This window comes from Phaethon aethereus (genome assembly GCF_964289735.1).
Source record: "Phaethon aethereus genome assembly, chromosome: 15".
Taxonomy (NCBI): domain Eukaryota; kingdom Metazoa; phylum Chordata; class Aves; order Phaethontiformes; family Phaethontidae; genus Phaethon; species Phaethon aethereus.
This window is the reverse complement of record NC_138591.1, coordinates 1,754,097-1,769,478: the sequence shown is the minus strand read 5'-3', so window position 1 is coordinate 1,769,478 and position 15,382 is coordinate 1,754,097. Positions and strand designations below refer to the sequence as shown.

The window sequence follows — 15,382 nt, the reverse complement described above, 5'->3', positions numbered from 1 at the left end:
AGAAGAAAGACCCATTTGAGGAGAGCGGGCTGACCCTGAGCCCAACGGCTGCCGAGGCCAAGGAGAAGGTGAGGGCCAAGCGGGTGAAGAAGAGAGCTCCGCAGATGGACTGGAACAAGAAGCGAGAGATTTTCAGCAATTTCTGAGCCTCGCTGGCGGCTGCCATCCGCCGCTCTCCTGCCCCTGCCCCAGCTCGGACATTTCTGAGGTGCCTACGCCCTGTCCTTCAGTGTCCATGTGAGATGCTTTGTGCTCTGCTCTTCACTGGTTGCTTTTACAAGGCGTATTTTAAAGTCTTTTTTTTTTTTTTTTTTAGATTTTTTTTTTTATTATTATTGTTACTCACCAGCAATTCTCATAAGACAAATGTGACCAAAGTTCCTTTTCTTGCTTGCTCTTCAGCTCGGCTCTGGCTGCCGCCGTCCCCTGTTCCTATGAGAAAGGACTGGAAGAGTTTAACTCTTGTTTTCTACCTGCATCATTTAGGCTTCTATTACTTTTTTTTTTAATTTGGGGTGTTTGTTTTGGTTTTGTGGGTGTCCCAGACTGAGCCCCGTGGATGCTCTGTGCCCTGTGGAAACATCTTGCAGCCTCATGCCGCTGCCGCGGTGGGGGCCCGCAGGGTGGGGTGTACCTGGCACCCCGTCCTCAGCACCCCATCTGCAGCGTTAACTAGTCACACGATGGGAAAACAGACAGTGGCTGTAAATCGCTCTTGTTGGCTTTGCTATTGAAACAAAAAAGTTTGTTTTGTTGTTTTTGGTTTTTTTAATGACGTCCCATATGTTTCCAGTTAGTTTAGGAACCTCCCTCCCCACCAGTGACTTCTGCCCCGGCAATAAAAGCCCCCTTCTCATCCCCGACAGCTCTGCGGAGGGGAGAGGGCAGGATTTAAAAACAAAACCCAAACCCAACAGCCCACATGCCGCAGGCCTCACCATTTGCAGCCGTCGATGCGGCGCCAAGCGGCGGGGGAAGGCAGGGAGCGGGGCCAGTCCTGCGCCGCGGTGCGAGGAGCGGTGCTGCCGGCCCGGCTCCAGCAGCCTTGCAAGAAGAGCCACGAGAAGCTACAAAAACTCGTTGGACAGGCTTGAAAGCGAGCACAACCCGGCATCTGTTTCCAGGGAGGAAGGCGGGGATCCGGCTCCCGCTGCGGGCTTGGCTCTGGGGGAGTGGGGCTCAGCTATGGCTGTGCCTGGGTGCTGGGTCCCGGAGCAGGGTCCGGGTCCCAGCTGTTTTGTTACTCCTGGGCTGGTATTTGATGCCTCCAGCCCGTGAGCATAACCGAGGCTCTGTCTTGCCATCGGAAGGGCGTCCTGCGAAGCTGTGGGGTCTCCGCAGGGCTGGCTACAGGCAGCAGTGTGATGGGGTGGGAATTGCTGTGGCTTTCTACAGCCGCCTTTGAAAACACCCTGCTCGTGGTATTAGAGCCTCAAAAATGTAATCTTTACAGCATTACAAATTAAGCCCATTTAAGCTCTTTATTACTTGCCTTTGGCTGTAAATGAGGGAAGATGATTAATGGGAACCACACCAGAGGTGTTTTACCAGGGCAGGGTCCTGGCCGTGCTGGAGCTGCCCCCCTCCCTCCCACACTCCGGCAGCTCCCCAAGCCCAGCCACGGCGCCTGCCCGGTATTTCAGCTCAAGGGCCAAGACAGCAGTGGGAAGGGACCGGGCACAGCAGGACAGTCGAGTACAAAACCACTTTCCTCAGCTAAAAATCAAATGGCAGCGATCACTGGGACATTGATGACCATTTTAAAACACATGGCTGTGATTTTTGCCCTCCGTTACTCTGGCACCGCTGTGTTACAAGCCGGTGGCCTTTGGGTTAGTCACTGCGCTACAGGTACCGTGAGGGCTCTACGCGTATTTCCTAAGCATTGAGGTAAAAGGTGCCTTATAACACTTACTGCTCTCCTCGGCAGCGGGTCGGTGCGGGGCGGGGGGACTGCAGCGGCGGAGCCAGGACGTTTGGCTTCGCTGTGGGGAGCAGCTGATGCCCGTGGCTGTTAGCTGGCTGGCAGGAGAGCATGGAAAGCCTCAGGGGTGAAGGAGATGTGTTCTCTTTTAGGGAAGTTCTCTTTTCAGGAATGTTGATGGGCTGAACAGGTTGAAAATAATTACTTTGGAGAGGAACTAGTGCAAGTGTTCAGCTATCAGTGACGAGACTGGCAGCAGGATGATGGCTCAGGATGCGGAGAGGTTTGCCTCCCCTCCAGGACTCTGCCATTAACAAGACACCTCTTCCCTATCCCACTTCAACGACAATTACCTGCTTTCTTTTTGGCCACCAAAATATTTGCTTCTATAAATCAGTAATCTTTTGAAGGAGCCCTTCTTTTTCATGGGATGCACGTTGCTTCCCGTGCCTGCATAGCCAAACACCAGGCACTGCCCCAGTTTGCGCAGGGCAGAGCGTTCCCCATTACACTGGCCTAAACGTCACACTCTCCGCTGCATGTCAGAGAGCAAAGACCTGTTTGTAAATACTGCATTTCTCATACGAGACTGGCCCACTGTAGTTGAGGAGGGAAAAAACATGTAGTTCTGAGTCAGAGCACAAGAAATCAGGTGTGCAAATCCATACTGATAAGATTTTAAAATCTTCATCTCTGCTTAGTCCATGGAAACTGCTCCTGGTTAAAGCACTTAATGTATTTCTGACATCTTGTAGCTCAGTAGTAATTATTCAGTTCTGTACATTTAACTTGGAAAAAAAAATTCAATAAAGTATAAGGCTGTCAACTGCATTGTAAAAACATAATGTACACTGTAATGTCAGTAATAAACTTTGTTTTCCCATGTACCAAGTACTTACTTGCTCCTTCCTCATCTGTTTAGTAGGGAACTTCAGAGCGGAATTACAGCCTTCTTTAGCGCATTATAAACTTTGCTTCCTCCCTTGCCTGTTTAAAAAGTAGCTGAAATTATTCCTTTGAAGCTCTACAATGAAGTCAGCACTACCCTTTCTTTGAAGAACAAAACACAGACGGTGGTGGTGTCCCTTCTGTCAGCCTCTGAGGCACACACTAGCCTGGCTCCCGTGGCCGCTGTAACCCTTGCTGGCACACACAACCAAGGGCGACGCTGCCTTGTCTCCTGCCTGGCTTTGTTTGGCATTCCCCTCTGCTACCACGACCCAAAGGTCACTTGTCCAGGCAGTGGCTGCTTCTGATCCTGGCTCGTGAAGCCTTCAGTTGTACCTTATTCATTGCAGTGCCCCTTGCTGCTTGGGCTTTGCAAACCGCCAAGCCGCTGGCCCTTGGCTGGCAGGGCTGGTTACTATGGTCTCATGCTTTAGGTGAGGTCACCCATGCTCTCCTCCCCCTGCTCTGTGTAGCACAGATGCCAGAAAACTTCATCGGTGGAAAAAAAAACCAACAACAAACCCACCACCTTTATTAAATGTGTATTTACAAGCAGCAGCAAGTCCTGTAGGACAAAGCATTTCTCTGCAGCTACTCCTGACGCGGCACAGCCTGCTGCTCCGCCGGGGCATGCTCAGGCATTCACACGGGGGCTGGAGCCTTCAGCACTGACGCAGCAGGACTGCCGCACTTTGAAAGACCCTTTTTCCTCTCGAGAGCTCAGCCATTGCCAGCAGCTGCTCCCTCCCCAGAGATGCTGAGCTGGCTGCAGCAGTCTTCTGTTTCCCTGCAGTCACACAGCCAGCCCCGTGCAAAGCACAGCTTTACAAGGGCTCAGCTCCGGGCTGCTGCTGAGCTGAAGCAGCTTTGTTGCTCTACGAAGACCAGATGATCCCTCAGTGTCTCTTAGCAGCTGGGCAAATGTCTTGATTGAGGCACTCGTTGCAGCGAGGATTCACAGGCAGGCAGGTCTGCTGGCCAAAGCCCACCAAGAGCCAGTTTATCTCCCTCCAGAGATCCCTGCAGTGAAAGGAAAAACATGAGCTTTCCGACACAGCTGCTTGGAGGGGTTAAAGAACAGCCTGTGCTTTTAAATGGATCCCTTTTGCCTGTTCCTCTTGGCTTCTTGAGGCACCTGGAGGGGGGTCCCAACCTCCTGCTAAGAACAGCCCTCTTAACCTTCCCGGATCCCCCTGAGCTGGGGTGGGGAGCACAGGACAGACACACACAGCGCCTGTGGTCATTCTCCTGTGCTAAGGCATGTGCCAGATGTGGAGATGCAACAAAGTACCTGTCAGCTGGCATTTGATACTGCAGATTAAGTATCAAGGAAGGCCAGAATCCAACCATGGTCTGATATTGCTGTGGCCATTAGGCTCAGTGAGGTCCTATGTAGAAAAGCACCTGGCTTGGGTCAGGGCAAATTTGTCAGGGCAAGAACTGGGCATCAAGACCTCCAGGTACCTGGCTGCACTAGTGGTGATCGATATATCTGACAGGCAGGAAACAACCAAGTAGCTGAGATGCTGCTGCAGCTCTCTGGGAGAGGAGAAACACCTGCAGACTAGTCCCCCATGAAGAGGAGGGACCCAAAGTGCAGTCACTGAAAATGCTATAAGCAGGACCGTGTGCAGACACGGCTCCTGCAGCTAGCTCGAGGGGCTTGGTGTGGAGGAAGGAGGCTGGGGTCTCAGGCCTCACCTGGGCAGCCAGTCCTCCAGCGCTACCCGAGTTTCCTCGGGGTATCTGGTCTCCTTCTTCACCCATTTCAGCCTGTTTGTGATCCTGTGCACATGGGTGTCCACAGCTAGGAAGGGAGAGCCCAGAGTTTAGGCGGGGGCAGACACACCTGAACAGAGAGAGCACAGCCAAAAGCTGCCTGTCACAGCAGCGCAGGTACAGCGCCCTGCACTGGCTTCCTCCGCGGGCTGGCAGGAACAGGCAGGTGAAGCAGGAGGGGAGGCTCACTCGCAGAACAAACGTGCTGCTCGCTTCCTAGGCCCAGAGCCAAAAGCAAGATGGGGTGGATATCTCACACCGCGCAGCTAGCGACACACTCACACAATCTGACCCAGCCTTCCTTCAAAGGTTCGTGCGCTCTGATCTAGCAGGCACAGGGCAGCCTGTCCCACGTTCTTTTCCCCCCGTGTTTCAGCTGATGTTACGCAAGTTGCAATCTCTGCCCCTTAGTTTACCCAGATGGAAAGCACATTTCATAATACCTACCAACACAAGAGGGTTTGTGAGGTTTAAATGAATGTTTATAAAGTGCTTTGAGCTAAAAAGCTCTGAATGCAAAGTATATTATTGTTAGATCAGCAGCGATAAACCTGTCTCTATGGCTAATTGGGCAAAACCCAGGAAATTGCTGTAAACAGGAAGACTAAGTCTTGCCTCCTAAATCAAAACTGAGCACACAATTATTTGGAAAACAGTTGGCTAGTTTGGCTCCCTCTAGCCTTCCCTCCCCCACAGCAGGGAGAGAACAACAGACCCCGAGCGCTGCCGAATCTAGCACAAGAGCCACATTTCGTGCAGCTGACGGTCACCAGTGGGGCTGCAGGAGTCAGCTGCCGCCCGCGCTGACCTTGGGCTGTGCGCTCACTGCAGCAGCAGTCATTCATCAGGTGGCACCATTCCTAGCTTTCCCAGGGCTCCTCTACTAAGTACCAAATACACTTGGAATATTATTCTGTCCCCAGGGGCCCCCAGGCTGGGCAGCCCGCCGGGACCCTGCAGCTGATCGTCCAGCCCCATCTGCCGGCTGCTGTGGGCAGCCCCGCTGCCAGCCCCACTCCCCTCCGTGCTCCCCAACGAGCATTGTGCAGGAGCAAACCTGCCCTGAGTCTGGCTGGGGCCCGTCTCCACTGCAGACTTCGTCCCAGCCGATCACTGCTGAAGCACGCAGCTCCACGGGGTACAGCTACGCGCTCTCCTACGCTCTCATTCAATAAAGATGGCAAATAAAGAAACGTACCTGTGGTCACCTATTACCCAGCTGCAGGAACTAAAACAGAGCAGAAATTCTGTAGCTACAGATTGCCTGAGACCATTTCTTTCTACAGCCCATCACAAATTACCCATTTCAAACAGTAATTTTGACTAAGCGCTGCTTCTGCCCTCCTACAGCTTGCCAAACAAAAATCCCAAATCAGATTTGTTTAAACAGAAGCAACCCTGGAAAAAAAAACAACTATCCCCAAATCACAAAATTACCCCCACCTCTCTTTCACTTAACAGCAAAGAGATTTCAAAGCATTATTCTGCTAGCACATCTTTTTGGATGCCTACCCAATTAGGCAATACCTGCACTGCTTACCAGCATCTGAGGAGAGGAAGGGACTGCCCTTGGGGATTTCTGCTATCAAATTTGAGGAAAAAATAGGAGCTGGATCCATGCTTAAATCCTATAGCAACTCCCCCACTGTGCGCGGTTGAGGGTCACATCCTTCACCCACCCAAATACTCTGCAGATGACTAAACAGAAGCAATGCTGACAGGCTCCAGGGGCAGGCAGTTTACCCAGCTGCAGTGCTGCCCTTCTTCCTGGGGAATAGATCAGGCAGGATTTAGGAGAGGAATCGGGAAACCATGGTCCAACCTACCTATCCCAGACACACTGTTCCAGGCAATGTTCATGGCCAAGTGGGCCATTTTGGGCCCAACTCCTGGCAGCTGCACCAGCTCCTCCACAGTTCTCGGTATGTCGCCCCCGTACTTCTGCTTCAGGATGGCCGTCGTCTGCTTTATGTACTTAACCTTGTTCTGGAAAACCAAGGGGAAAGGCAGAAAATCCAAGCTTGCCTCCAATACAGGGAAAAGAGACAAATAGCTCAGAAAACAAACTGTTCCTCAGCATACGTTACATGTGAGGCCACACACTGGTGTTTTTGGAGGGGAGACAGAGGTCTTTGATTTCTCCTTGAAAGCAAAATGCTGAGACCTGATTAGCTCTAACCTCCCCTGCACACTCCTGGCACTGCAGCAAACAATCTTGCTTTGAATACAAATTGTTAAAACTGGCGTAAAATACAGCCTTCAGCCTGACTCCACGGGAGAGCGCACCACGGGACACAGCATGCAGGCTGAATACTAGGCTGGGGGTGCGTGTCTCAGGAGCAGGGTTGCTTCGCACCCACCTCCTGCCTTCATCACCTGCTGTCAGCTCAGTGCCTGGCCACGAGTACAGCCTGCAAAGGACAAGCCTGCACGCGCCCTGCGCTCCTCTCCTGGGCCTCCGAGCTGTCTCAGACAGCTGCATGGGAGCGGAGGACGGTGGAGGGGGTTCCTCTATGTGCACGTCGGGCGCTGCCACGATCCTGCACTCACCCTCCAGAATCCTACAGGGTAAATGATCTGCCCAAGCGTCGCATCATCCATCTGCAAAATACTGTCGACTGTGAGGCCATGCTGCCTCAGGCGCAGCATGGCAGCTGACGTCACCTGATCCTTGGTCTGGCTGGAGAGCATCAGTGACAACAGAACTTGGTAGCGCATAACCTGGGGAAAAGGAGACAGTGAGACACCCCAAGATCTCTGAGAGGATCCGTCCGCCTCCGGGGCTCAGTTCTCCCATCTAGCACCATCTTCAGTCCAGTGCATAACATGGACCTACCCTGGTTCAGCCATATCCATTTACAAGAGACTGGAAGGCTGCAACAGAAATCATCTGTAAGCTTTTAATTCTACCACACAATAAAGGGAGTAAAGAAACACCTTCAATCCAAGCACTCGGCATGCATAAAAGGGCAGAAAGCAGCTACTGTCTGCTGGTATCTCACATCCAAAGAAGCCAGCGCTTAGCCACAAAGGGTCAGACAAAGCTTTTCCTGATGATGGGATTCTCAGGAGACCCCACAGGATGTAGAAGTACAAACGCCCAATTATTTTTCATGCAACTTCTGCTCTAAAGCAGCTTTTGAAAATCCCATCTCTTTCCCACTAGGCTTCAGTAGGAACTGGGGATCTGGCTCCAGCAAGTTCCTTACGAAACCAAATCTAAAGAACTGGGATGACAGAGACTGGGAGATGAAGCACAAAACCCCAAAGTTCCTCTGATGCTGTCATGCAGGGTTTAGCCCAGACTACTCACCTCCTATTTTTCAGTTGATTTTTCCCCAGATGCAATTCTGTCCCCACTAGAAAGAGGAGGAGGATGCAACGAGCCTGGACTGACCCAGGGTAACAAGGGATACAATCCTTCCTCCAACTCTCTTAGAAACAAAGTTTACAAAACCACAGGTGCACCAAGAAAAATCTCCAGGAACATGGAAGTAGAGTAATCTCTGAGCGCATGGAAGTTGTGCGAGGAGTGCCGGTGTGTACTGAGGGTTACAACGTCCACTTTTTCTTGGAAGCAACAACCCTGCTTCCTTAGGGAAGAAAAGTTATTTCTGTATTGTGCACCGTGGTCCCCCTGGCCCCACAGCTGCACTTGGTGCCAGCCCACATGGCTGCGGAGCGTGTGATGCTGTCTGAAGCCGGAGTCAAAGCTAACCCCAGGGATCCAAGCCGAAGGCACGATGCCAGCAGTAAGGACAGTGATACATGCGCTGAAGTTGTGCAGCTGTGTCTTCAAGACCCCTCCCTCAGAGCCCGGCAGGTCGCTGTGGAGCACATGACTCCCGCTGCTCCACTGAGCTTGCCTGTGGGTTATCTCCACGTTCCCACACCAGCACAGAGAGTGCAGCCCTGCAGCCCCGGGTCCCAGCGCCGCGCCACGGCCTCGCTCTGCTTTGTTTGTTGTACTGATGCAAATGGTCCCCTTGGAGGGAGGTGACATTTGGGGCCTTTGATTGTGTTCCCAGGCTTGGGGAGCACAGAGGCATCCCAGCATGGCCCTTCCTTTCAACCAGTAACCCCTTAAAAGTTGACTGCAAGAGGGGAGGAAGCCAGCCTACACTTCTGTGCTGCACTGAAGAGCATAAAAGCAGCCTGGAAAGTTTTTTCTCTGCTCCCCTTGCCTTTTCTCCATGCTGTTTTCCCTCTGTATTACAGAGCCACCTTGCTGGATACTTTCCTTGAATTCCTACAGACTTTTTTAAGAAAAAAGGGACACGCCTTCACGCCCTGCCAGCCTGCCCCAGAAGATAGCACTGCCACAATACACTCTCAGAGTTTTCACTCCCAAGTCCAAAATCATCCTATTTCTGCCTCAGTTCCCACTCCAGAGTTCAGCCTGGTAACTCTTCTAGCAGCAGTTTAAACAGAGGACAAGAGCCTTTCACAGGTGTGTTTGCTAGTTGGTCTCTAATGCCCAGCATGGGCTGAATATGAGCAAAGAACATCTCAGAAAACACCCAGTGCCATTTCACAAGGGCTGCCTGACGCCAACGAGCCTGGTACCAGAGAGGCAGCGTCTGACTCTCCTCCTCTAGCAGGATGAACGGTTTCTCTCATATGCACGCTTGTGCAGTAACCTCTTGTGGGACCAACCTCCAGCCCAGAGTCCTGATACCCTTGTGTTTATTTTTCTGTTCTGGAGATATCTGAAATGGGACATATCCAGGGGCAACATGAGGATGATGCAGGCTGGAGGGCTGTGGAAACAGGGCTGTATTTTCATGTGCCCACCTGATGGAGCAGGGCAGCAGGGTGTTGTTACCTGTGGAGGTGCGCTGCTGTCATAACACTTCTCTACTCCCATCTCATCGACGGGAGCATCTCTGTTCCGCCTCATTTCCCGGATGCGCTCCAGCTGCTGCCGCCAGTCCCGTGGCTCCCAGCATGGTCTCTGGAGCTCAGACATTCCTGGCTCGGCACCATCCCCCTGCGCAGATTCGTAGGCAACAGCCACGCTCTTCCTTCTCCTGCTGCGCCTTGGGATGCTGGCTGTGCTGTGGACCTGGCTCACTGCAAGAGACGGGAGAGAGATTTTCACGCCAGAGGCCAGGGGAAAGAGAGGCCTTCATCTCCCACCAGAGCCCAGCATCAGCCCTGCATGCCAAAACCACCTGCAGGACCATGATGAGGGATGAACTCGTCTTCCCCGTAAACCCAACCCAGCAGTAACACCCCACATCCACCCACCCCTAACCACAGCCAGCCGCGGGGCTGGGAAGGACCTGGGAAACAGGTGCCAACAGCTGGGGACACTTGTCACACTACAGGGACGTGTGTCCCAAACACACAGGAGGCTGCTGAAGGACAAGGTGCATCCCCAGGCCCTGTCCCAGTGCCACAGGCGGGACAGCCGCCGGGGTGCTACCACATCGCGGGCTCCGAAGGGGACGTGACAAGCACACCGTGTCCCTGATCCCCGGCCTGCGCCGGGCTGGGCTCTCATCCGCCTTGCCTGCAGGCCCCCAGGCCCCCCTCCCCGTGCCAAGGCCAAGCCGGGGCCGCCCCCGGCCCCGGGAAGCACCGATCACCACCCGTACCTCCGGCCGCCCCCCCAGCCCTGCCAAGCCGCCGGACCGCCGCCCGCCCACGGCCGGCGGACACGGCCGCGCACATGGCGGCGGCCCCGGGCACTACCGCTCCCGGCGTGCCCCGCGGCGGGTGCGGGCGCCGGAAGAGGCGGGACTTCCGCTGGGGGCGGGGCGCGGCGTGGGGGGGGCCGGCGCGGAGCGGGACCGGGCCGGGGTCGGCGGGGTCGGGCCGGGCCGGGCCGGGGGTGGCGGGTGAGTGCGGGAGTGGGCGAGCGGCGGCCCCGTTGCCCAGGCGGGCGGCGCTGCCCCGGTCGGGGTGCGCCGGGCCCTGCCGGGGCCTACGGTAGGCGGGGCCCTGCCGTGACCCAGGTGGGCGTGTGTGTGTGTGTGTGGCTGCCGGCTGCCCCCGGCTGCGGGGTGTCCCTCGGCTGTCCCCTCTCAGGGAGCCGGGGTGTGCGGCGAGGGGGCCTGTGGCGTGTCCTCTCGTTTTGTGTCCGTAAGGAGTTGTGGCATGTCCCGGGGTGGGGGCGGGGGTCGTGGTGTGGCCTGGAGGGCGGGGGGACACTGTGTCACGTCCTGGGCTGCATTAGGGCCTGCGCTGTGTCCCTTGGTGACGTCGGGCTGGGGGCCATGGCGTGTCCGGGAGGCCGGGACAGGACCTGCGGCATGTCCCCGGGGAGGCTGGGGCATGGCCGGGGGGGCACGGCCGGGGGCTGCCGGGTTTGTGCGGGAGCGTGTCCTGCCCTCGGCCGGGGCCCGAGGCCCCGAGGGGTAGCGGGTTGGGGCTGGCTGGGGAGAGAGGCAGTTTCTGAAGGGTGTTGCTGTCGATGTGCCCTTGCTGTAACGGGTGTGCTTGTTCTCACTCCCCCTCTTCCTCCTTGCCATCCAGCATTTGGATGTTCAGACACTCAGATTCGTAAGTCCTTCCTCACATCTACATCAACATATACTTTACAGTGCTGTGTGCTTGTCCGTTGCTTTTGGTCTGGGAACAAATACTTTGGCTCATACCCACCAAAAAGTGTGTGCATGTTTATACTTGAAAAATCAGCTCGTTTTAAAATGATGGTTGCTCTGTGCGGGCTGTGATGGTGCTGGGCATTCAGAGCTCCCAGAAAATGGTAACCCTGAGCTCGCCATTCCTTGGGTGCAGGATGTGGGTGCTGAAGGCAGGAGCAGCACAGGCTCCTCATGTATGCAGGCTCCTTGCTGTTTCATCCTCAGTGTCGGGCTTCTCCCTTGTTTGAAATGGCTTGAGATACCAGAGCTGTTTCTAAAAGCCACGTTGTGATGGCTGTTACTGGTGTTTTCCTGCATAAAGATTCTCCTTGGGCCTCCCTTAACAGAAACCCTGTTCTGTATTTGCAGGGGCTCAGCGCTGCTTGCTTGTCAGCAATGGCAAAGCCTCAGAGCAAGGATTCTGGATTGAAGGAGAAGTTCAGGAATCTCCTGGGGCTGGGAACATCCCGGGGAAGTTCAAAGTCGTCGGAGGGCAAGCAGACAGAGTTTATCATCACTGCAGAAATACTCAAGGTGTGAGAACTGACAATAGTAAAGGTGGGGATAGTGACTGGATTACCAGAGCTGAGAGGATTGGAAGGAGGGCTTGCTTATTCTCCTTTCTGTTTTGACATTCATTCCCTCTCTGATCATGCCCTTTTACCTTATGTCTCAATTCATTCTCTAGTGAAATGGATGTAATGGGTACATCTAGATGAAGTGGATGTAAAACTCACCTGCTTTGAAGTTACAGCATTTTACTTATTCAGTGTTTGAATACTTTTGAGATACTTGATAGGATGGTGTTGTCTTATGTGGGGTTACGGGGTGTTTCCTCAAAATACGTTGCTCTTTTTTTGTAGTCTGAACTTGATGATGTTTATGTGGTGGCAGTTAGCACAAGTTGGAAACTGTTTCTATTTTACAAAAACCTTATGTTTTTTTGAAAACTGAAAAAAAAAAAAAAATTCTAGTAATTGGTACAGCAAGTCTGTAAGCAGAATAGTTGGCACACAGGGAGGAAAACACATAAAAGGGAGGAGACCAGAATCCCCTCCTGTCTTGGAAGGCGGGGGAACCGGATGTAATGTCCCTCCTTTCTGTGCCTTTTTCCCATGAACGGGGTGAGCACCACAGCCAGCAAGTTACTAACTTTTCTGAAGAAAATGAGGTGTTCAGTCCTGGAGGTGAAAAGCTGCTTGGCTCCAGTTCTGTGAAAGTTCTAGTTTTGACAGATCATTTGCTAATGGAAAAAAGTTTGTGGAAAAATTCCTGAAAAGCTCCACTGGTGACTAATGGTTAGATCATTCTGGACAAATGTGTAATTTATTTTTCAGTGGTTCATGTTCCCCTTTGCGAAATGGATAAGTGTTTCTAGTAAGATAAACTGTTAGCTTATTTCTACATTTCTTTCCAGGAACTGAGCATAGAATGTGGATTAAGTAATAGGATACGAGCAATCAGTCAAATTTGTGAAGTGGCAAAAACAAAAAAAATTGAAGAGGTAAGTTTTAAAGTGTTCAGTGAATATTGGAAGGATGAAAATTTAAGCAACAGCTCTTAACCTATCATAAGAGGCTCCTGTAGTTTAGACTGCCTTTTAAAATTGGTTATCCCAGAAGCAATTTTGTGCTGTCCAAACCTGTAAAAGAATGGCTTGCATGCCAAGGAAATAGTGTTGTCCAATCTACCAACTGCGGAGCAGAGTGGACATAGCTGGCGGGTTCCTGAACTGAATGGAAGGAGAATGCTGTGAAGGCCTGTTCAGGACAGCTCATGGGAAATGATGTTAATCCTGTAGAGGAGGCATTGGCTAACTCCTTCAGTCTTGTTAGTAAGCAACCTCAAATTGGTTTTAAACTCATCTTGCATTTGGGTGAAAGTTTCTGCACAAATACTCACACTGAAGTAAGTGTGTGAATGAAGAACTTCAGTTACTGGGGTGCAAGTTGTCACGTAGGATGGGATTTGGTGTCTCTCATATGGTTCATCTGAGCTTATGACCAGGCAGGTGAGAGTGTCCCTCAGCAAAGAGAACTCTGGACATGAAATCCCTGGAGATCTTATTCGTTAACTTGACGTGATTAATGACTGGCTTACTGGGTAAAGATCCCAGAAGTTTAACTTCCCTACTACTGCCTGACTCCTGTGTTTGTTTTCAGCACGCAGTGGAAGCAATATGGAAAGTGGTAGCTGACATGCTCCAGCCAGAGCGCCCCATTGAAGCCAGACATGCCGTTCTTCATCTGCTAAAGTCAATCGTTCAAGGACAGGTGAAAACAAACTGTAGAAGAAACACTACACTTAAACTAGAGTTTGAGCGGAGTATGAACATGAAAAATCTTGGGTGGCTCTTCTCTACAACTTTCCATGTTTCGTATTTTGATTGTGCCTAGTAAATGGGAAGAGGAAGCATTTAAATTGAAGTCTTGCTTTGACTTCATAGAAAAACTTTTCATACAACTCGTAGAAAACTTCTGGTTTGGGGCAATATTCTTGAAAAAGAGGAAATACTTTGGGATGAGTTCAGCATAGTACAGCAGTTTTTATATGGTCTTTGCCCAGACCTATTAGTCGTGGTCTGCAGCTGGTTTTGATGTTTCAGCATGTCAAGTATGCAAAAAGTTCTGTATGAGATACTTTTCTAGCCTGGCCAAGTTAAGCATACTATGAATTCTTCAGATTTCACAGTGTGCTGTACAAACGTAAGACTGTATCAGACCAAAGTTCTAGTTTTCAGTGTTCTGAAAAAGTAGGAGTAGATGCTTATGAGAAGAATAAGCATTGAATCTCATTTGTTGGCTTGGTTTTTTTTTGTTTTTTTTTGTTTTTTTTTAAATGCTCTACTGGCAGCACTCTCAGTTGCAGTTTCCATGGATTACCTTGTGTATTGGATGCTGTCTGTGTGTTGCTGGACAAAATGCCTCCAGCCCTGAGTGCTGATATAACAGATTGAGAAGACCTGAGCCATTGTCAGTAGCCAGTAGAGGCTGGAGGTATTTTCAGGAGATTTTCATAGTTCGTAGGAAAAGAAAATAATTTCAACTGTAAAGATTACTGTTACAGACCTTGATAAGGTCCAGGCCTTAACTGTCTTTTTTCATTGGTGACACCATTATTCCCCTCCCCTCTTTTTCTTTTTTTTTTTAAGGGTGAAAGATTAGGGATCCTCAGAGCACATTTTTTTAAGGTTATTAAGGACTATCCCTCCAATGAAGACTTGCATGAACGGCTTGAAGTGTTCAAGGCTCTCACAGAGAATGGACGATACATCACCTACTTAGAAGAAGAGTTAGGTGAGTACTGTCTCTACTCCTCTTCAATTTGGTGAGAATAAGTCCAGGACACAGACATTCAGTGGTACGAGAAAAAGGTAGCGGTAACCCTTCTGGGTAGAAAGCATACTGTAACAATTTGTTTTCCTTCTTCAGCTGACTTTGTACTACAGTGGATGGATGTTGGTTTGTCTTCTGAGTTCCTTCTGGTTTTAGTGAACCTGGTTAAATTCAATAGCTGCTATCTGGAAGACTATGTAGCTGACATGGTCCAGTAAGTTGGATTTTTTTAACTCCTACATGCTTATTCTTGGTAAATTAAAGGAGAAAGTTGCAGATCAATATACAGATAAGTGGAATCTTACTCATTCGATCTGGATCTGTTTCATTGTAGGTCATACCTCACATTTCTGACAAATACTTGATTTTTCAGTTCTTACAATGTTGAGATCAGTTTTAGTTTAACTGCATGTGCTTTCCCCATTTCATGTGATGGACCTGATTGCATTGCTTAGTCTCACAGAGGGTTTCTGCTTGTTGTATTAGTGCAGGCACAGTGAGCTGCATTTAAGTGCAACTTTAAGCTAACTTTATAAAAGAGATTGTAGTGTTCAGTGTCTCTAGGAGTGTTAACAACTATGCCACAGTAAGGGGAATGATGAGTAAAATAACGTGCCAATTTACTTGTCTCTTTTGTCTCTTTGTAATTTGCCTAAAATCGTGTCAAGCAAAGAATTACAATTAAATGTTCTTTCCTAACAGCAAGATATGCCTCTTGTGCATTCAGACTTCATCATCTGTGGACATAGAGGTCAGTAATTTGAGTTGCTCTTGGTACTTTAGAGTTCTTTGAAATTATTTGAAAC

The 15,382-nt window shown here is 50.9% G+C and overlaps 3 protein-coding genes across 3 annotated transcripts in view; 2 read left to right on the top strand and 1 right to left on the bottom strand.

The window, feature by feature from the left end:
- Positions 1–1,139, top strand: part of NHERF2 (NHERF family PDZ scaffold protein 2) — a gene marked incomplete at its 5' end in the record, with an annotated part of 11,354 nt that extends 10,215 nt beyond the window's left edge. The window contains one exon of the mRNA XM_082006739.1: positions 3–1,139. Within this exon, the coding sequence (XP_081862865.1) occupies positions 3–146 (144 nt within the window). The 3' untranslated portion in view covers positions 147–1,139. The remainder of the gene's footprint in view (positions 1–2) is intronic.
- A 2,629-nt stretch (positions 1,140–3,768) lies between these two features.
- NTHL1 (nth like DNA glycosylase 1) lies at positions 3,769–10,327 on the bottom strand (the record flags this gene model as incomplete). Its single annotated transcript, XM_082006601.1, has 6 exons — positions 3,769–3,892; positions 4,574–4,679; positions 6,478–6,637; positions 7,202–7,372; positions 9,477–9,724; positions 10,252–10,327. 6 exons carry the CDS (start codon positions 10,325–10,327, stop codon positions 3,769–3,771), a joined length of 885 nt encoding a protein of 294 aa, XP_081862727.1.
- A 1,310-nt stretch (positions 10,328–11,637) lies between these two features.
- TSC2 (TSC complex subunit 2) overlaps positions 11,638–15,382 on the top strand; it is a gene marked incomplete at both ends in the record, with an annotated part of 32,030 nt that continues 28,285 nt past the window's right edge. Inside the window, 6 exons of the mRNA XM_082006738.1 lie at positions 11,638–11,775; positions 12,659–12,745; positions 13,404–13,514; positions 14,393–14,537; positions 14,673–14,790; positions 15,279–15,327. Coding sequence (XP_081862864.1) covers positions 11,638–11,775; positions 12,659–12,745; positions 13,404–13,514; positions 14,393–14,537; positions 14,673–14,790; positions 15,279–15,327 — 648 coding nt within the window. The remainder of the gene's footprint in view (positions 11,776–12,658; positions 12,746–13,403; positions 13,515–14,392; positions 14,538–14,672; positions 14,791–15,278; positions 15,328–15,382) is intronic.